The sequence below is a fragment of the Cetorhinus maximus genome, chromosome 12, assembly GCF_964194155.1.
Source record: "Cetorhinus maximus chromosome 12, sCetMax3.hap1.1, whole genome shotgun sequence".
Classification (NCBI taxonomy): domain Eukaryota; kingdom Metazoa; phylum Chordata; class Chondrichthyes; order Lamniformes; family Cetorhinidae; genus Cetorhinus; species Cetorhinus maximus.
In genome coordinates, this window is record NC_135890.1 from 56427425 (window position 1) to 56449000 (window position 21576).

At 43.5% G+C, this 21576-nt stretch overlaps 1 protein-coding gene across 1 annotated transcript in view; it reads left to right on the plus strand.

The window, feature by feature from the left end:
• Positions 1–210: 210 nt before the first annotated feature.
• sspn (sarcospan (Kras oncogene-associated gene)) overlaps positions 211–21576 on the plus strand; it is a 51510-nt gene continuing 30144 nt past the window's right edge. Inside the window, exon 1 of the mRNA XM_078553664.1 lies at positions 211–790. Within this exon, the coding sequence (XP_078409790.1) occupies positions 509–790 (282 nt within the window). The 5' untranslated portion in view covers positions 211–508. The remainder of the gene's footprint in view (positions 791–21576) is intronic.

A 21576-nucleotide genomic window follows, 5' to 3' on the forward strand; every position in this document is an offset into this window, starting at 1 on the left:
CATGGACTGCAACCATTCAATAAGGCAGCTCACCACTTTCTGGAGGGTAATTGAGGATGGGCAATAAATTCTGGCCTAGCCAGTGACGCCCACATCCCGAGAAGCAATAAGAAAAATACAGGCTAGACTTGAACCTTGTTGCTGCATTTTCCGGTTAGATTCTCTTTTCCGTTGTAAAACTGAAAATAATCAAGAATTGCCCCTTCGCCCCCCCGCTCTCTACCTAATGCAAACAACAAGCGGTTGAGCTGAGTGGAGTTTGTTCAGAGCGTCTTGAGTCCCCATTCCGTGGGCTGTTTGAATACCCCTCGCCTTCCCCCTCCTGTTGGTCTATATGTGGGAACCGAAGGGCTGAGAACTGCCCCCTAAATGTTTTCCGTATATTCGTCCAGACTCAGCAAAGGGACTGTCATCGATTTGAAAAACACCAACGCCCTAAGTTCACACATTATCCTCACCAATTCTGCTCCCTTTGAAAACACAGACAAACATCAGATAAACAGAAACCATGGGAACTGACGACAAGAACAAGAAAAAACAGGACAAAGCCGAGGAGACTAAGAACACCGAGCCGGTGAAAGAGAAAAGCGGAGCGGAGGGGAAGGACAGGACAGAAGCCAAAGCTGCTGGCGATGAAGATTCTCATAAGTGTTGTGGCTGTCGCTTCCCAGTTCTAATCGCCTTATTGCAACTGGTCCTGGGCATTGCCATTGCAGTGGTCGCCTTCATAATGAAAAGTATCAGCTCCTCCTTGCTGGCCAGAGACACCCCGTACTGGGTTGGCATCATTGTAAGCAGTGTTTTTTCCTCCCCTCCCCTCTCCCAATATATAAAAAAGCTGGAATCACTGCCTTTCAGCAATCCGCCTCATGACACATTGATCCAGGGCGGCTAAAGGGGGGGCAACGGAGCCAACTATCGCATGCCAGACATTATTGCTAAAAGCGCTTAGATCTGCATGGTCGCTGTTTGTGAGGGCAGAGCGGGTGTTTTGGTCGAGGGCATGCCTGCTTCTGGCTGTCTTAGTGAACAGAACCTTCTGTAAGCTGCGGCGAATACATTGTGTCTTGTGACAATCGCTGAGATACAATGTGGCATTGTGATTAAAAGTCTGCAACAAAGTGTAACATTGTACAGGAGCAAGGCAAATAAGGAATAGGTCAAAGGTAATTGAGCTTTCGTGAGAGCGCCAGTCACTTTTGTGTCATGTTGCTAACCAAACAAACACTCGTGGGAGTGTTTCTAAATATATACAATAAATATATAGAAAGTTGGTTACTTTTATTCCCCTCAAACACGGTGCAAAGCTTCTGGCTATTATCACCCGCTTTATAAAAAGCAATATTCGCTATTATAACTGGCACACAAGTTACAATACACACAAGTTATTAGGAAATTAGCGAAACAGTGATTGGAGTTGAGAGAGACAGATACAATTCTGGCAGCCCCTTCCTTGACGGGTTTGGTAAACAAACGATGTTGAATAATGAATAGCCGTTGTGTTAGACTGCAGCTCAATTTTAGACAGTATAGTGGGTGGGGTGGGGGCTGTTTCACAATCCTTATTGTCGTCTGGGAGGAGTGACGAATCTGAGTTGTGTTTCGAATACATAAAGCCAACATTTTTACAACAAGGCGCTAAAGTACATTTTGCATCTATTTCGTGCCAGTTATTCCAACATTGAAATAATCAAAAATCCTGCGACTGCATGTACTTGTTGCCAGCTTCATTGAGACTGCCAATTGGATAGTATCATGCTACCACTGGAGGCACTCCAGTGCCAACAGGGCGAAAGTGTGACAAGTTTACATAGGCAGTTTCCATTATAAATATGGATATTGGCATTTATAATGTACAGCTCCACAATAGGGACTGATCTATATGTGTCTGGTTTGGTCCACCCTCTGAACCCTCGTTCACCTGAAGACACCAGTTCTTGACTCACTGGGATTCATTTTAACTTTCCACAATAGTATAAACGGGATGATATTGCATCAGCTGACTGTTCTACACTTCTCTCAATTTACATCTTCATTTAAATCAATGTGAGATAGAGTACATGAAATATAAAAGCATTGAGACCCTTACACCTTGAAATGTTGCATTTTGTCGCAGATGCCAAGCAATCTGATAATCTTTAAGAGAATGATTTTGCATTGGTTTGTGGTCCCAGGTTATGCCTCGGAGTATTGGCCAGTAATTGATCTTATAATATCCAATATACCGTGACCTGGAAGGGACAGGTAAAGTTACACACAACTACCCGCACCAACAGAATACATTGTATCTCAGTAGATCATCTGAGGTGATCATCTAAGTGAGCAATGTCATGGGATATCAGCTAATGTAAATTGGTCACATTAAGTCAAATGTTATATCGCTTGCCGTGACAGGGGAGTCTCAGCATGTAACATACAATGTTGATTGTGCTGTTGAGGAAAGGTTAACAGTCAAATTGCTGTCAAGTGAGGTCAGTCAGAGTTTAATTGTTAAGTGGGGAAAGTTGACAGAAGAAAAGGACCGTGTCAATGTCAAAAGCAAAATATTGCAGCTGCTGGAAATCTGAAATAAAAACAGAAAAATGCTAGAAATACTCAGCAGGTCTGATAGCATCCATGGAGAGAGAAACAGAGTTAACATTTCGGATCGATGACGACCCTTCATCAGAACAGAAATGCTGAAAATCTTGTCTTCCACCAAATTTCATTCTCATTTGTAATAAAATGCAATGACCAATGACCGGAAATAATTGTGAATCAGGAGGTGAGAAGGAGGAAGGAACTTAAAACAATTGCAATCATCAGGGAAAGGGCACTAAGAAAATTATTAGAACTAAAAGCTGCCAAGTCCCCAGGTCCTGATGGACTTCAACCTAGAGTCTTAAAAGAAGTGGCTGCTGAGATAGCACATGCATTGGTTTTAGTTTTCCAAAATCCCCGAGATTCTAGAAAGATCCAATCAGATTGGAAAATAGTGAATGTGACTACAGCTCTATTGAAGAAAGGAAGAAGACAGGAAGCAGGAAACTACAGGCCAATTAGCTTAACATCTATCAGAGGGAAATTGCTGAAATCTATTATTAAGGAGGTTATAGCTAGGTACTTAGAAATCTCAATGCAATCAAGCACAGTCAACGTGGTTTTGTGAAAGGGAAACCATGTTTGACAAATTTATTGGAGTTCTTTGAGGAAGTAACAAGCAATGTGGATAAAGGGGAATCTGTGGATGTGCTGTACTTAGATTTCCAGAAGGCATTTAACAAAGTGCCACACCAAAGGTTGCAAAATAAGAGCTCATGGTATAGGGGATAACATATTAGCATGGGTAGAGGCTTTGAGTCCATATGACTCCGGAGTCATAATGTTAACTCTGCTTCTCTCTTCACAGATGCTGCCAGACCTGCTGAGTTGATCCAGAATTTTCTGTTTTTAGTTCAGATTTCCAGCATCCGCAGTATTTTGTTTGTATAAATGTAGGGATGTTTTGTTACAGTTGTGCAGGGCGTTGGTGAGACCATATTTAGAATACTGTGTACAGTTATGGCCTCCTTTTTAGGATAGGATATAAATGCATTAGAAGCAGTTCAGAGAAGGTTCACTTGACTGACACCTGGGATGGGGGTGGGGGTATGTGGTTGGTTATCATAAGAGAAAAGATTGGACAGGCTGGGCCTGTATCCATTGGAGTTTTGAAGATTGCGAAGTGATCTTGTTGAAACATGTAAGATGCTGAGGGGGTTTGACAGGGTGGATGCTGAAAGGATGTTTCCTCTTGTGGGAGAGACTGGAACTAGGGGGCACAGTTAAAAAGTAAGGGGTCTCCCATTTAATAAGGAGATGAGAAGAAATGTTTTCTCTCAGAGGGTAGCCAATCTTTGGAACTCTCTCCCTCAGAGAGCGATGGAGGTGGGGTCATTGAATATTTTAAAGGTAGAGGTAGGTAGATTCTTGACTAACAAGGGAGTCAAAGGTTATCGGGGTAGGGGGAAGGTGGAGTTGAGGTTGCAATCAGATCAGCCATGAACTTATTGAATGGCAGAGCAGGCCCGAGCGGCCGAATGGCCTGTTCCTGCTCCTAATTTGTATATTCTATGTTCATACACGTGATGCAAGAAGCTTATATGAATAACCACCATCTGCGGAGGCTGGTGGGGTGATAAGTGAGGACAAGGGGGACCCTATCATGTTTCTGGGAGGGAGGCGAAGGCGTGAGGGCGAATGCGCGGGAGATGGACCAGACACGGTTGAGGGCCCTGTCAACGACCGTGGGTGGAAAACCTCAGTTAAAGAAGAAGGAGGACATGTCAGAGGAACTGTTTTTGAAGGTAGGGTCATCAGAACAGATGTGACGGAGGCGAAGGAACTGAGAGAATGGGATGGAGTCCTTACAGAAAGTGGGGTGTGAGGAGCTGTAGTCGAGGTATCTCCCGCGCATCTGCCCTCATGCCTTCTCCTCCCTCCCAGAAACATGATAGGGTCCCCCTTGTCCTCACTTATCACCCCACCAGCCTCCGCATTCAAAGGATCATCCTCCGCCATTTCCGCCAACTCCAGCATGATGCCACCACCAAACACATCTTCCCTTCACCCCCCCTGGTGGCATTCCATAGGGATCATTCCCTCCGGGACACCCTGGTCCACTCCTCCATCACCCCCTACTCCTCAACCCCCACCTATGGCACCTCCCCATGCCCACGCAGAAGATGCAACACCTGCCCCTTCACTTCCTCTCTCCTCACCGTCCAAGGGCCCAAACACTCCTTTCAAGTGAAGCAGCATTTCACTTGCATTTCCCCTAACTTAGTTTACTGCATTCGTTGCTCCCAATGTGGTCTCCTCTACATTGGAAAGACCAGACGCAAACTGGGCGACCGCTTTGCAGAACACCTGCGGTCTGTCCGCAAGAAAGACCCAAACCTCCCTGTCGCTTGCCATTTTAACACTCCACCCAGCTTTCTTGCCCACATGTCTGTCCTTGGCTTGCTGCATTGTTCCAGTGAAGCCCAACGCAAACTGGAGGAACAGCACCTCATCTTTCGACTAGGCACTTTGCAGCCTTCCGGGCTGAATATTGAATTCAACAACTTTAGATCTTAAACTCCCTCCCCCCATCCCCACCCCATTTCTTCCCCCTCCCTTTTGTTTTTTTCAATAATTTATATAGATTTTTCTTTTCCCACCTATTTCCATTATTTTAAAATCTACAACTAATACCTTGTCAGTCTTTCCACCCCACCCCCACTAGAGCTGTACCTTGAGTGTCCTGCCATCCATTCTTAATTAGCACATTTTCTTAGATAATATCACCACCTTCAACACCTCTTTGATCCTTTTGTCTGTGACATCTTTTGATTATCTGCTCCTATCACTGCTTGCTTGTCCCTACAACCACACCCCCCCCTCAACTTCTCTCTCCCCCCCCCTCCACCTTAAACCAGCTTATATTTCACCCCTCTCCTAACTATATTCAGTTCTGTTGAAGGGTCGTGAGGACTCGAAACGTCGACTCTTTTCATCTCCACCGATGCTGCCAGACCTGCTGAGTTTTTCCAGGTAATTCTGTTTTTGTTTTGGATTTCCAGCATCCACAGTAGTTTTTTGTTTTTATCTCTGGGCAGTTACAAACCATTTCCTTGCAAGGCAGCAGCTTTCATACATTTCTATGTGTGAATCAACTGCAAATATTGACAAACTCCTTGTGACCCCCTGTCCTAACTTTAAAAAGAAGCTACTCAAAGGCATTTTGAGGAATTTCCAGAGTTATGGACAAAAAACATCACCGCTTTCTCAAAGATCCAGCACAGACTTGAGGGGACGAATGAACTCCTGAGCTGTAAGTTTCTATGATGTTTTTATTGTGGGGAAAAAACGATTCCATTGTATTGTAACAGAAAAAATGTCCCAGCAAAATCAGAAAAAAAATTAGAAGCCTGATTACAGTTTAGAAATGTAATGACTTCAGGAATTTCCCTTGCAGTTTGAAAGCTTTTAAGGTACAAGCCAGCTGTTGGCTTGGTACTAACTAGCTGGGTTAGTCTTGCTTCATTATTACTCTGACTGCAGCCAGGGCCCCTTTAGAAGCATTACCTCCTCATTATTATACAGCCCTGTTGATATGGCGTTGCCAACTCTGGATGAATTTATTCCTGGAGGGTTCTCATGTGATCACCTGCCTCCAACTGTCCCAACGTCATACTTCCATCATTGATCCCCTAAAACGTCCATCCTTACCACCTTCCTTCACCGATTTCATGGCATGCAGACTGTTCATTACTTGATTGGATGACTCTTGACTGCCTAACAAACAGCTCTTTTTCCCCAATCTTGTATATTTTTATGCCTAATAAATGTAAGTGTTCAAAGAAAATTAAGAAATCCTTTTCTATGAATACCCCTGTAATTTTTCTCCCAGATGTTGCTGACAGCAGTGTCCTGGAGTTTAATCTTTAATTCCTGGATACTCCAGCGCAATCCTGGAGGGCTGGCAACCCTATCTTTATACTATATGGTGCTCCCAGAAAGATGAGGGGAAAACATTCCTGCTTCCAGCCTTCTTCCTGGTCACCATTCCTCATTGCTGGTTCTCTAGTTTCAATTCCTTCTGTGTTAAATTGACCTCTCCCAGTCATTTTAAAATTAAGTAAAATTGAGAAGGAATAATTTTTCGGACAACCAAGGTTGGTGCACTCTACAATACATTGAGTTACATGTACAAGCATAAATGAGGATTGAGAGTGAATGTGGTCTTGGGGAATGGTGCAAAATGGGCAATAGAGAATTGGCAACTTGATGGAACAGTGTGTAAAATCAGTGGCTGATTCAGTGTCACCCACTTTGTGCTATCACCCAAGACAAACTTCATTCCTGATGTCTGCTATTTCCCATGATGTTAATAGGAATGACAGAAATTGGAAGAGAGGAACAGTAAAAAAAAAGTGGGAGGCAAAACATTTTGGGAGAGGAAACATAGTGCTAAAGGCCTTATTTTCAACTACAGCAAATTCCAACAATTTGGAATTTATTGAACTTACCAAAATGCTGGAAGTAATTTTTCCTAAACTGACTCAATTTGCTATACAGGAAGTTCTTTACTCAGAGAGTGGCATGTGAACTTGTTACCACAGGGAGTGGTTGAGGTGAGTAGTGTGCAGGCATTTAAGGGGAAGCTGGAGAAGGAACTGAGGGAAAAAGAATAGGATATCCTGATTGGATTGGGTGAAGTAGGGTGGGAAGTAGCTCATGTGGAGCATACACCATTTGGGCTGAGAAGCCTGATTCTGGGCTGTAAATTCCATCTATTTGCAAAGGGGGCAATCTGGCCCCAGTTTGCACCTTTAAGCAAGGTATTTAAGATCTCAAAGACTGCACGGATGTCTAGAGTGCAAAAGAGAGGAAGCGCACATATACTGTGGGCAGTGCCTTTCAGAAGTTGGGTTTAATGTATCTGACTGGGAAATTTCAAATGTAAACTCAGTGAACCAAGGTAGTCTAAAACAACAAGATGTATAGGTAATACATTTAAATGCATCTGTACTAGATAGCTCAATGAGATTAAGTGACATTGAGGATCCTTCAATATTGTAACAAGAGCACTCCAGGGAATTATAGACCAGTTAGCTTAATGTCAGTGGTAGAAAACATCATAGAAACTTACAGCTCAGGAGTTCATTCATCCTCTCAAGTCCGTGCTGGATCTTTGAAAAAACAGTGATGTTTTTTGTCCGTAACCCTGGAAATTCCTCATCCTCAATGACCTGTCCAACTCCCTTTTAAAATTATTTCTGGAATCAGCTTCCACACCTTTTCAGGTAAAGCCTTTCAGATACCAACAAATATCTGAATGAAAAAATAATTCTGATCTCCCTTTTAGATCTTTTGCCAATGATTTTCAATATGTTACTTCAAGTTATTGAACCATTCACTAAAAGGAATAATGTTTAAAAACAAAAAACTACTGCGGATGCTGGAAATCCAAAACAAAAACAGAATTACCTGGAAAAACTCAGCAGGTCTGGCAGCATCGGTGGAGATGAAAAGAGTCAACGTTTCGAGTCCTCATGACCCTTCAACAGAACTGAGTATAGTTAGGAGAGGGGTGAAATATAAGCTGGTTTAAGGTGGAGGGGGGGGGAGAGAGAAGTTGAGGGGGGGGTGTGGTTGTAGGGACAAGCAAGCAGTGATAGGAGCAGATAATCAAAAGATGTCACAGACAAAAGGATCAAAGAGGTGTTGAAGGTGGTGATATTATCTAAGAAAATGTGCTAATTAAGAAAGGATGGCAGGACACTCAAGGTACAGCTCTAGTGGGGGTGGGGTGGAAAGACTGACAAGGTATTAGTTGTAGATTTTAAAATAATGGAAATAGTCCCACCTATTTCCATTATTTTAAAATCTACAACTAATACCTTGTCAGTCTTTCCACCCCACCCCCACTAGAGCTGTACCTTGAGTGTCCTGCCATCCATTCTTAATTAGCACATTTTCTTAGATAATATCACCACCTTCAACACCTCTTTGATCCTTTTGTCTGTGACATCTTTTGATTATCTGCTCCTATCACTGCTTGCTTGTCCTTACAACCACCCCCCCCGTCAACTTCTCTCTCCCCCCGCCCACCTTAAACCAGCTTATATTTCACCCCTCTCCTAACTATACTCAGTTCTGTTGAAGGGTCGTGAGGACTCGAAACGTCGACTCTTTTCATCTCCACCGATGCTGCCAGACCTGCTGAGTTTTTCCAAGGAATAATGTTTCTCTATCTACCCAATCAAAACGTTTCAACATTTTGAAAACGTCTGTAAGTCACCTCATCTTAACATTCTCTGTTCCAAGTCGAACAATCCTAATGTTTCCAACCTTTCCTCATAACTGAAGTCCCTCATTCCTGGGAATATCCTGGTAAACCTCTGTACCCTCTCTAAGGCCGTTACATCTTTCCTGAAGTATGGTGCCCAGAATCGTCAACAATTCTCCAGCTGAGGCCTAAGCAGTGATTTATAAAGTCCTAGCTGGATCTCCTTGCTTTTATATTTAATTCCTCTGTTGATAAACGCAAGTAACCCCCCATCTGTTTTTTTTTAACTAATTTGCCCTACCACCTTTAAGGGGGCCTGTGGACATGGGTTCAAATCCCACCAAGGCAGTTGGTGGAATTTAAATTCAATTAATGGAAACAAATCCGGAATATAATGCAAGTCTCAGTAATGGTGACCATGAAACTGTCATCGATTGTCGTAAAAACCCATCTGGTTCACTAATGTCCTTTAGGAAGGAAATCTGTCGCCCTTACCTGGCTTGGCCTACATGTGACTCCAGACCCACAGCAATGTGGTTGACTCTTAATTGCCCTCTGAAATGACCTAGCAAGCCATTCAGTGCAAGGACAATTAGGAATGGGCAACAAATGCTGGAAAAACTCAGCAAGTCCGGCAGCATCGGCGGAGAAGAAATCAGTCAACGTTTCGAGCCTCCATGGCCCTTCGGCAGAACTGCAGCATAGTTTCAACAAGGGAGAAATATAAATTGGTTTAAGGTGGGTGGGGGGCGGGGGGGAAGAGACACATTGAGGGTGTGGTGTGAGCAGATAATAATCAAAAGATGTCAGAGACAAAAGGGTCAAAGAGGTGTTGAAGGTGGTGGTCTTTGTCTGAGAAAAGTGCTAATTAAGAATGGAAAACAGGATATTCAAAGTACAGCTCTAGTGGGGGTGGGGTGGAAAGACTAAAGGTTTTAGTTTTAGATTTAAAAATAATGGAAATAGGTGGGGAAAGAAGAATCTATATAAATTATTGAAAAAAAAGGCGGGTGGGGGGGAACTGGAAATTGTTGATGTGACGTAAGGTGTCAGAGGAATCACGGATGTAGGTGGGAAGGGACCGTGATTCCTCTGACACCTTACGTCACATCAACAATTTCCAGTTCCCTGGCCCCAACCGCTTCCTCTTCACCATGGATGTCCAATCCCTCTACACCTCCATCCCCCACCAGGATGGTCTGAGGGCCCTTAGCTTCTTCCTTGAACAGAGGCCCCAACAATCCCCATCCACCACTACTCTCCTCCGTCTGGCTGAACTTGTTCTCACACTGAACAATTTCTCCTTTAACTCCTCTCACTTCCTCCAAATAAAAGGTGTGGCTATGGGTACCCGCATGGGCCCCAGCTATGCCTGTCTCTTTATGGGGTATGTGGAACATTCCTTGTTCCAGTCCTACTCCGGCCCCCTCCCACAACTCTTTCTCCGGTACATCGATGATTACTTCGGTGCTGCTTCATGCTCTCGTCGGGACCTGGAAAAATTTATTAATTTTGCTTCCAATCTCCACCCCTCCATTATCTTCACATGGTCCATCTCTGACACTTCTCTTCCCTTCCTTGACCTCTCTGTCTCAATTTCTGATGATAGACTGTCCACCAATATCCATTACAAGCCTGCCGACTCCCACAGCTACCTCGACTACAGCTCCTCACACCCCGCTTCCTGTAAAGACTCCATCCCATTCTCTCAGTTCCTTCGCCTCCGTCGCATCTGTTCTGATGACGCTACCTTCAAAAACAGCTCCTCTGACATGTCCTCCTTCTTCCTTAACCGAGGTTTTCCATCCACGGTCGTTGACAGGGCCCTCAACCGTGTCCGGCCCATATCCCGCGCATCCTCCCTCACGCCTTCTCCTCCTTCCCAGAAACATGATAGGGTCCCCCTTGTCCTCACTTATCACCCCACCAGCCTCCGCATTCAAAGGATCATCCTCCGCCATTTCCGCCAACTCCAGCATGATGCCACCACCAAACACATCTTCCCTTCACCCCCCTTGACGGCATTCCATAGGGATCGTTCCCTCCGGGACACCCTGGTCCACTCCTCCATCACCCCCTACTCCTCAACCCCCACTTATGGCACCTCCCCATGCCCACGCAGAAGATGCAACACCTGCCCCTTCACTTCCTCTCTCCTCACCGTCCAAGGGCCCAAACACTCCTTTCAAGTGAAGCAGCATTTCACTTGCATTTCCCCTAACTTAGTCTACTGCATTCGTTGCTCCCAATGCGGTCTCCTCTACATTGGAGAGACCAAACGCAAACTGGGCGACCGTTTTGCAGAACACCTGCGGTCTGTCCGCAAGAAAGACCCAAACCTCCCTGTCGCTTGCCATTTTAACACTCCACCCTGTTCTCTTGCCAACATGTCTGTCCTTGGCTTGCTGCATTGTTCCAGTGAAGCCCAACGCAAACTGGAGGAACAGCACCTCATCTTCCGACTAGGCACTTTACAGCCCTCTGGGCTGAATATTGAATTCAACAACTTTAGATCTTAAACTCCCCCTCCCCCCATCCCCACCCCGTTTCCTTTTCCCCCCCCCACCCGCCTTTTTTTTCAATAATTTATATAGATTCTTCTTTCCCCACCTATTTCCATTATTTTTAAATCTAAAACTAAAACCTTTAGTCTTTCCACCCCACCCCCACTAGAGCTGTACTTTGAATATCCTGTTTTCCATTCTTAATTAGCACTTTTCTCAGACAAAGACCACCACCTTCAACACCTCTTTGACCCTTTTGTCTCTGACATCTTTTGATTATTATCTGCTCACACCACACCCTCAATGTGTCTCTTCCATCCCCGCCCCCCACCCACCTTAAACCAATTTATATTTCTCCCTTGTTGAAACTATGCTGCAGTTCTGCCGAAGGGCCATGGAGGCTCGAAACGTTGACTGATTTCTTCTCCGCCGATGCTGCCAGACTTGCTGAGTTTTTCCAGGTAATTCTGTTTTTGTTTTGTTTTGGATTTCCAGCATCCGCAGTAGCTTTTAGCTTTTCGTTTTTATCAACAAATGCTGGCCTTGCCAGTGATGCCCACGTCCCATTAAAGAATAAAAAAACTTTAATGATTTGTGTAAATGGGCACAAAGATCTCACTGCTCTTATGCACTTATCAAAATCCTGCCATTTACAATATACTGGTCCCCCAAAGTGCATCACTTCATACTTCTCCACATTGAACTCCATCTGTGATGCTGTAATAACCTGAAGCCTATAACTATTCTACATCACTATCTACTACTTTGACAAAGTTTTGTATTATCTCCAAACTTTATAGTGCTGCTTCTTACACTCATGCCCACATAGTTTAGATAATGGCATCTTTACTCAAGGTTGTAACAGAAGAACATTCAGAAATTGAAAATATAATTAAAAATAGTTAACATGGATTTCAAAATGCAAAAAATAATTAAAAGGATGATATCGTAACCAAGAGATTATACCTGGTAGGTATGTTCAAATAGGATTTTTTCTCTAGCAAAGGCTGAAGGATGGCCCAATAGGTGTCTTCACCATTTTGAAAGGGTAAATGTAGAGAAGAATCAAGAAATAAGTGTCGTGAATATAAGATAGTCACTATTAAATCCAATGGAAAATTTAGGAGAAGCTCCTTTACCCAAAGTGTGGTGAGAATGTGGAACTTGCCACTGCATAGAGTAGCTAAGGTGAACATTGTGGCTGCATTTAAAGGCAATCTAGATAAACACATGATGTGGAATGGATTAGGAGGATATGCTGGTGGTGTTAGATGAAGATGGGTAGGAGGATGCTCATGTGGAGCATAAACACTGGTATGAACCTGTTGGGCTGAATGGCCTGATTCTGTGCTGGGGATTCTACACAAAATGATGTCATTCAGTGCTATGAACTGTTGAAGTGGGAAAGCTCACTTTGGACCATTGCCTATGACTGGAGAGGCAGAATATGGACTTTCAACAAGAGTGCTTTTTGTTTCCAGACTGCTTCTTCTGTGGTGAGATGAAAAAATGTTATATTGTCCCTCTCAAACTCTTAACTCATTGTTGAGAGCCCCTTGGGTTAACTTCTCCCCACAATCCAAAACTGATAGACTCCCCGGTGCGAGAACATAAAGAAATCCTTGTTAAAACACTGGTCAATGTTGAAGTCTCTCCAATAATATATCTAATAATAAAGGTGCATGGCTTTTATTATTTTATAAATGTGTGATGGAGGGTTTGAATTTTACAGTTGTGATTTATTGCACCAGCGGCTAATAAATTAACATTGATACCAATATAATAAAGATTAATGAACTGTGATAAGATAAAATTCCTATTGGGTAACATTTATTTCATAATATTGAGTATAAGATTGTCCTGTCCATGTTAATAACTAGTTTACTAGAACAATAGTTTAGTAGTTTTTGCTATAGCCATGAATGGGATGTTATTTTATAGTTGGTTACTAATGGTAATGCAGACTTCTTGCTGGCACCTCATGGCTCCATGTGGATCTGGTTTTGTGAAGTGTTCTGTTTTCCCCACAGCACAATTTCTTTATCTCCTTCATTGTGATAGGCCCAGCTACATCTTTGCTTTACTCTTCTGAAGCCCCCTCCTTGGCTAAACTTTGTTACAGTCCTCATGGAGGAATCATAAACCAAACTAACCAAATTTACCAAATGACCCCCAAAGAAGAAATTACTGACAAGATTTCACCTTTTGCAATTTTTTATTTTAACACCAATCTGAATCAACGTAAATTACACATGAATCAACAGGCAAACAATACTTCAAATGAAAAGATAAATTTCACCTTAAATAGTTGATACAGCAAAGAGATGTTTTACATAACCACGAGCATCCACATCACTTCCCTCACAAATGTGGCACTACATGACTAAGCATTTCCACAATATGTTGTTATTTATTCACACAGGGTAGGTCAGGAGCCCCACCCGACAACAGCTTTCACCTTCGAGTTTCATGAGTACAGTTCTAGTCAACAAGGCACACTTCTATGGACCCTCTCTCCTTTGGGTCACAACAGTCCTGATGGTGTAGCTTTCCAGACTTTTTTTCAGCTGACCAACCAATGTTCACAGTTTGGCCACTTCTGGGAAACAAAACCCAGCTCTTTAGGGTCTCCAAGGTATTCCCCACAGCTTTCCAGGTTTTAGACCTTTTGAGCCAGCTTGCACAGTCCCTCCAAGAGCTCCTGTCTCCTCAAAAAAACTGACCTCTTCCTGAGAGTGATTTGGCAAACCAGTGCAACTGAGGAAACTGAGTGTAGACTTTGGGGCAGAAGTTTCACCTTGGCATCTGCTCAAGTGTGAAATGACGCCTGATGATGTTGGGCGAGCTTCCCAACATCAACGGGCACGTCGCGCGATAGTTCGGTCGGCGGGCACGTGCGGGAATCGGCAGCGCACCCGCCGACAATTAGAAGGCCTATTTAGGCCATTGAAGTATTAATTAATTAATTTTTTTGCTGCCGGTTCAACCTTACGGTTGGCGGGATGAGGTTTCCGACAGCAAATAAAAATAAAATTAAAAATTTCCCATCCCATTCATAACATGTCCCTGCTCATGATAGAATCATATGATGGGACATGTTTTTTAACATTTAAAAATTCTTTATTTTTGTTTTCAGAACTCTTCATCTCCCTGAGGCAGCTCTGTGCCCTCCTCCGTCCCCCTCCCGCGCAGGCGGCACTGAATGCTGCAGCACGCGTTTCACGCTGGGTGGGCCTTAATTGGCCTGCCGGTGTGAAATCGCGGTCCGGCCCCGATCGTGGGCAGTGGCCGGCTTCTCGACTTCCCCCATCCGCCCCTGCTGAGCCCACCCGACAAGGGCAAAATTCTTTCCTTGGAGTTTGGTGAGAGAGGGAGTTCATTGAAGGAGGTGTTTGTTTCCTTTCTCTATGTTTCTCACCCTGTAGGAAATGGTTCTTGCTCTACTGCAGGGAAAGGAGCTAGCTGTTTGGTGAGTATCTGGTGATGGTTAAGGTCTATTCCATTCCTGAGGTTTAAAATAGTATACAAAGTGGTGGTAAAGTTAACAAAATATATTAAAAAAAGCAACGCATATCAGTGAATAATATAACTAAGTAATTATTTAAAACACATTAAGGATGACAGGACAGGTGATGTGTAAAGCGATGGTGATGTAGGAGCTCCTGGATAACATTATGATCCAGGGCAAACACATCGACAGAAAGTGTTTGTGGCTTGAAGAACTTCGGGTCAGAGTCATTGAGCTGGAGGCTGAGCTGCAGACTCTGCGACACATCAGGGAGGGGGGAAAGTTACCTGGATGCTTTATACCAGGAGACAGTCACACCACTTAGGATAGGGTCTTCTGAGTTGTTCAGTGGTCAGGGACAGGAGGGTGTGACTGCGAGTGAGGCAGGTAAGGGGACCCAGAGGGCAGAAGTGCAGGGGTGTGAGCCTCTGCAATTGTCCAATAGGTTTGAGGTTCTTTCAGCTTGCTTGGATGAGAATGGGGGCTGCAGGGTGGATGAACAAACTGACCATGCCACTGTGGTACAGGAAGCCATTCAAGTGGGAGGAGCAAAAAAGAATGAGGTGTAGTAGGGGGCAGGATAGTGAGGGGGATTAACACTGTTCTCTTTGGCAAAGAGCGAGAGTCCAGGCGGCTGTGTTGCCTGCCCAGTGCCAGGGTTCAGGACATCTGCTCACGGCTGGAGAGGAGCTTGCAGTGGGAGGGGGAGGATCCAGTTTTTCTGGTCCAAGTAGGTACCAGTGACCTAGGTAGAATTAGGAAAGAAGTTCTGCATAGACAGTATAAGGAACTAGGTACTAAATTGAAAAGCTGAATACAGAGTATGAGAAACTAGGTACTAAATTGAAAAGCAGAACCTCAAAGGCTATAATCTCTTGATTATTACCCAAGCCAAGTGCAAATTGGCATAGGGTATATAAAATTAGAGAGATGAATATGTGGCTCAAAGACTGGTGTGGGAGAAGTGAGTTCTGGTTTGTGGGGCGCTGGCACCAGTACTGGGGAAAGTGGGGTCTGTACCGTTGGGACAGTCTATACCTGAACTGGGCTGGGACCAGTGTTCTTGTGAACCGCATAACTAGGGAAGTGGAGAGGGTTTAAAACTAAATAGTGTGGCAAAGGATAAAATGTGGAAAAATGTGGTATATCAAAGAGTAGGGACAAGGCAAGAAAGGAGAATAGTAATATGGGAAATGAGGGTCAGAAAATGGCATGAAGGGACAGAGAGAAAAAAAACCTAAGAATGCACAAAGAATCAAGGCTAGATGTCAAAAAGATAACAAAAAGACAAAACTTCCTGACCATCCCCACCTGCTCCCGCTGAGCCTGCCCAACGAGGGCAAAATTCAGGCCTAGATGTCATAAAGACAACAAGAAGACAAAACTATATACTCTGATTCTGAATGCAAGTAGCATCCATACCAAAATAAATGAATTGATAGTGCCCATTGAAGTAAATAAATATGGTCTGATAGCCATACGGAGACCTGGCTACAAGATAACAAGGGTTGGGCCCTGAATATTGAGGGGTATATGACCTTCAAGAAGAATAGGAAGCTAGGTAAAGACGGAGGGGTAACACTGTTAATCAAGGATGGCATTGGTGCAACAGTTAGAGATGACCTTGGTTCAGGAGATCAGGATGTAGAATCGGTTTGGTTGGAGATGAGGAATAGAAGGGGAAATAAGTCACTAGTGGGAGTGGTCCACAGGCCCCCTAACAGTAACCACAATGTAGGACAAAGTATACGAGAAAAAATATTGGGTGCTTGTGATAAAGGAATGGCAATAATCATGGGTGACTTTAATCTACATATAAACTGGAAAAATCAGATTGGCAGTAGTAGCTTGGATGAGTAGTTCATAGAATGCTTTTGAGATAGTTCTGTAGAGCAGCACGTTCTGGAACCAACCAGAGGGCAGTTTATATTAGACTTAGTATTGTGTAATGTGACAGGATTGATTAATGAGCTCAGGGTAAAGGCACCCCTAGGTAGCAGTGACCAGAACATGATTGAATTTTACATCCAGTTTGAAAGGGAGAAGAGTGGGTCTAAGACTAGTATTTTAAACTTAAACAAGGGCAACTATGTGGGCATGAAAGCTGAGATAGCTGAAGTTAACTGGAATATTAGGCTAGGGGATAGATCAATAGTGAAGTGGCAGACATTTAAAGGGATTTTTCAGAATGCTCAGAATAAGTATATTCCTATTATAAAAAAAAGTTCTAAAGGGAGGACCTAAGATGTTAGGAATGCATCAAACTTAAGGAAAAAGCATATAACTGCGCAAAGATGAGTAGCAGGTCAGATGATTGGTCAGAATATAAAGAATGGCAGAGAATGACTAAAAGGTTAATCAGGAGAAAGAAATTTGACTATGAGAGGAAGCTAGCGAGAAATGTAAAAACAGATAGCAAGAGTTTCTACAGGTAATTAAACAGGAAAAGAGTAAGTAAAATGAAGTTTGCTCCTCTAGAGAATGACAATGGGGAGTTAATAGTAGATAATAAGGAAATGGTAGATGAAATGAACAAATATTTTGCTTCTGCCTTCACTATAGAGGATATAAAAAACATTCCGGTCATAGCTATTAAACCGGAGGTAGAGGGGAGAGTGGAACTTGGTGAAATAACAATCACTAGGGAAGTGGTACAGAGCAAACTGATGGATCTGCAGGCTGACAAGTCTCTGTGTCCTGATGCACTTCATCCTGGGGTCTTAAAAGAGGTGGCTAATGAGGTAGTAGATGCATTGGTGTTAATTTTCCAAAATTCTCTAGATTCTGGAGAGGTTCCATCAGATTGTAAAGTAGCAAATATAGCCCCTCTATTCAAAAAAAGGAGGAAGGCAGAAAACAGGAAAACAGTTAGCTTGACATCTGTCCTGGAGAAGGTGTTAGAGTCGATCATTAAAGAAGTTATAACTGGGCACTTAGAAAAACTCAAGGTAATCAGGAAGAGTCAGCATGGTTTTATGAAAGGGAAATCATGTTTAACCATTTTATTAGAGTTCTTTGATGGAGAATCTGGTGCTGTGGATAAAGGAGAGCCTGTAGACGTACTGGACTTGGATTGCCATTAAACATTTGATAAGATGTCACATCAAAGGCTATTGCAGAAAATGAAAACTCATGGGCCAGAATTTTTGGGTTGGCAAGTGGGGGCAGGGCCCGCTCGCCGACGCATAAAATGACACGTAAAATGGCAGGCGTCCCAACATCACCGCGTGTCATTTAGATTTTCAGCTTGGCAGGCATGCAGCCAACTCGGCTGCATGCCCGTAGAACTGTCAAAGGCCTATTGAGGCCATTTAAATATCAATTAAACTAATAAACTGAGCTTCCTGTCCAACCTTAAGGTTGGCGGGCCGGCGAAGAGCCCAGGTGGCCTTCGCATTTTTCATGGGACCTCATCCACGGGCGGGATGAGGTTTCATGAAGTGTTCATAAATTGAATAAAAGTTTTTATAAAAATTCATTGACATGTCCCAGCTCATATGAAACTGTCACATGAGGGGACATGTCTTAAAATTTTTTCTTTTCTTGATTTAAATTTTTAAGACTTAAACTAATCTCCCTGAGGCACAGAGGTGCCTTAGGGAGATTTCTGCTCTCTTTCGTGCTCATGCGCGAAAGAGCGCAGGTCCCAAATCAGGGAACCCCACCCACACAGGCATGTCACGCGCCCAGTGTAATTTGCCTGCCCACGTAAAATGGCGGCACGGATCCAATCGGGGGCACTGGTAGTAATTGACCTGCCCCCACACAACCCCCCCCCCCCCCCGTTGGGGAGAAAATTCTCCCCATGGTGCAGGGGATGCATATTAGCCTGGATAAAGGATTGGCTGGCTGGCAGAAAACAGAGAGTATGCATAAATGGGTCCTTTTTTGATTGGCAGGATATAACTAGTGGGGTCCCGCAGGGTTCTATGCTGGGGTCTCAACTTTTTACAATTTATAGAAATGACTTAGATATAGGAAGCATAGGCATCATAGCTAAATTTGCAGATGACACAAAGATAGCTGGAAAGATGTTGTGAAGGGGACATAAGGAGTTTTTTTTAATTCATTCACGGGATGTGGGCTTTGCCGGCTGGGCCAGCATTTATTGCCTATCCCTAGTTGCCCTTGAGAAAGTGGTGGTGAGCTGCCTTCTTGAACCACTGCAGTCCATGTGGTGTAGGTACACCCACAGTGCTGTTAGGAAGGGAGTTCTAGGATTTTGACCCAGCGACAGTGAAGGAACGGCAATATATTTCCAAGTCAGGGTGGTGAGTGACTTGGAGGGGAGCCTCCAGGTGGTGGTGTTCCCATCTATCTGCTGCCCTTGTCCTTCCAGATGGTAGTGGTCGTGGGTTTGGTAGGTGCTTGTTGAAGGAGGCTTGAATTCCTGCAGTGCACCTTGTAGATGGTACACACTGCAGCCACTGTGCGTCGGTGGTGGAGGGAGAGAATAAGTTTGCAGACATATATAGATAAGTTGAGTGAGTGGGCAAAAATCTGGCAGATGGAGTATAATGTGGGAAAATGTGAAGTTGTTCACTTTGACAGGAAGAATAAAATAGCAGAGTATTACTTAAACGCAGAACGACTGCAGAATTCCGGGGTGCAGAGGGATTTAGGTGTTCTCATGCAGGAGTCACAAAAAGTTAGTTTGCAGGTACAGTATGTAATCAAGAAGGCTAATGGATTGTTTTCCTTCATTACGAGAGGAATTGAACCTAAAAGTAAGGATGTTATACTTCAGTTATACAGAGCATTGGTAAGACTGCATCTCGCATACTGTGTGCAGTTTTGGTCTCCTTATTTAAGGAAGGATGTAAATGCTTTGGAGGCAGCTCAAAGGAGATTTACTAGATTAATTCCCGGAATGAGTGGGTTGTCTTATGAGGAAAGGTTAGACAGACTGGACTTGTTTCCGCTGGAGTTCAGAAGAGTGAGGGGTGAATTGACTGAAGTACATAAGATCCTGAATGGTCTTCACAAGGTGGACGCGGAAAGGATGTTCCCTCTTCTGGGTGAATCCAGACTAGGGGGCACTGTTTTAAAATTAGGGATCACCCTTATAGGACAGAGATGAGGAAAACGTTTTTCTCTTAGAGGGTTTTGGGACTTTGGAACTCTCTTTTTAAGGTAGAGGTAGATAGATTCTTGTTAGGCATGGGAATCAAGGGTTATTGGGGGTAGATGTGAATGTAGAACTCAAAACTCAAATAGATCAGCCATGATCTTATATGGCGGAGCAGGCTCGAGGGGCTGAATGGCCGACTTCTGCTTCTATTTTGTATGTTTGTATGTTCTTCCCCTCACAAATTCTGTATTCCTCTTTCTGTCTCCACCTGCTTTCTCTCTTTGTCTGCAGCTCTACACTGATCGCCATCATCCTTCAATTCCTTTGCTTGTAACTCCTTTGTGTCTGCAACTTTCCTTTGCGTCTGCCAGCCACACAACTTGTTTCTAACTTCCTTCCAGTTGGTATTGCTTCCAGGTCACCAGGTCACATGAACCAATATTTCTTATTACCCAAGAACGATATAATTGATCCCTATACAATTGATGCAAACTCTTAAAAGGCTTTTTCAAACATTCTTAAAAACAATCGTAGATTCCATAGACCTTTTAAAGGAATTACAAATTTTCCTTCCTGTACTTCTTCTAGGCCATAGGTCATTGAAGCTTAAAAGTGTAAGAAGACAAGAATTAGGAGTAGGCCATTTGTCCCCTTGAGTCTGGTCTGACATTCAATAACATCATGCCTGATTTGATTGTGGTCTTAACCCCACATTCCTGGCCTGCTCCCCCCATAATCCTTGACTCCCCAATGCTCAAAAATCTAAAGCAAATTGTCTCCTCGTTAAAAAATGTTATTTTTTGCCTTGGCCATTTCTTGTCCAAATCTCAGATCCATAAACATAGTTTTTATGGAATTCCGTGTTACCCTAAAATTGCTCCTTGTCCTGCCTTGATATGACTCCGTGAAGACAGAGGGACAAATGCGCTCAGTTTCCCTCTCTGCAATTTCTGTTCATGTTTTGAACAATGGTCTCCAATACAGACTTAAATCAGTGTCACGTTGATCCATTATTGTAACATCTGATTACACAGAGTGGGTCTTTAGGATAATGTTGGAAAAGAGAGAAGAGATTTAATCTATTTGCACTTGGATAAGTAATAAGTATTGCTTATTGTAATACTTTGATGTATTGACAGCAATTGAGAGCAGAACTGATCTTAGTACTCAGACCTTGTCTGCTGAAGGCTTAAGAACATAGAAAGAGGAGTAGGTGATTCAGCCTCATGAGATTGCTGCACCATTCAATTAAATCATCAAAGACCTTCACCTCAACTCCATTCCCCTGGCCGTTGAAGAATGTTTTACTGTTTGTACACTGAGAAATTTTTCCATGTATGCATTGTCACTCAGGATATTTCCTTTGCACTGAAGGGCCTCCATCCTTGGGGTTTTGCCTGAAAGTCCTTTCTCGGCCATATGAACCTACAGCTGAGAGGTTGATTAGAGGCTTACCTGTAGGTCAAGTTAGAAGCTGCAGCATCGGGATAGACCATTCGGTTCATAGCTTCATTTACCCTCCACACAAGCAAATAATTCTGATCACATTTGCCCATTTTGTCCCCATGTCCTTGCACACCCATTTTCATTCGTCCAACTATTCAGTTCCATCTTGAATTTTATCATAGTTCCTGCTCCAGCCACTATCCCTGGAAGTGAATTCCACAGCCTCACAACTCTGTATGAAGAAATTTCTCCT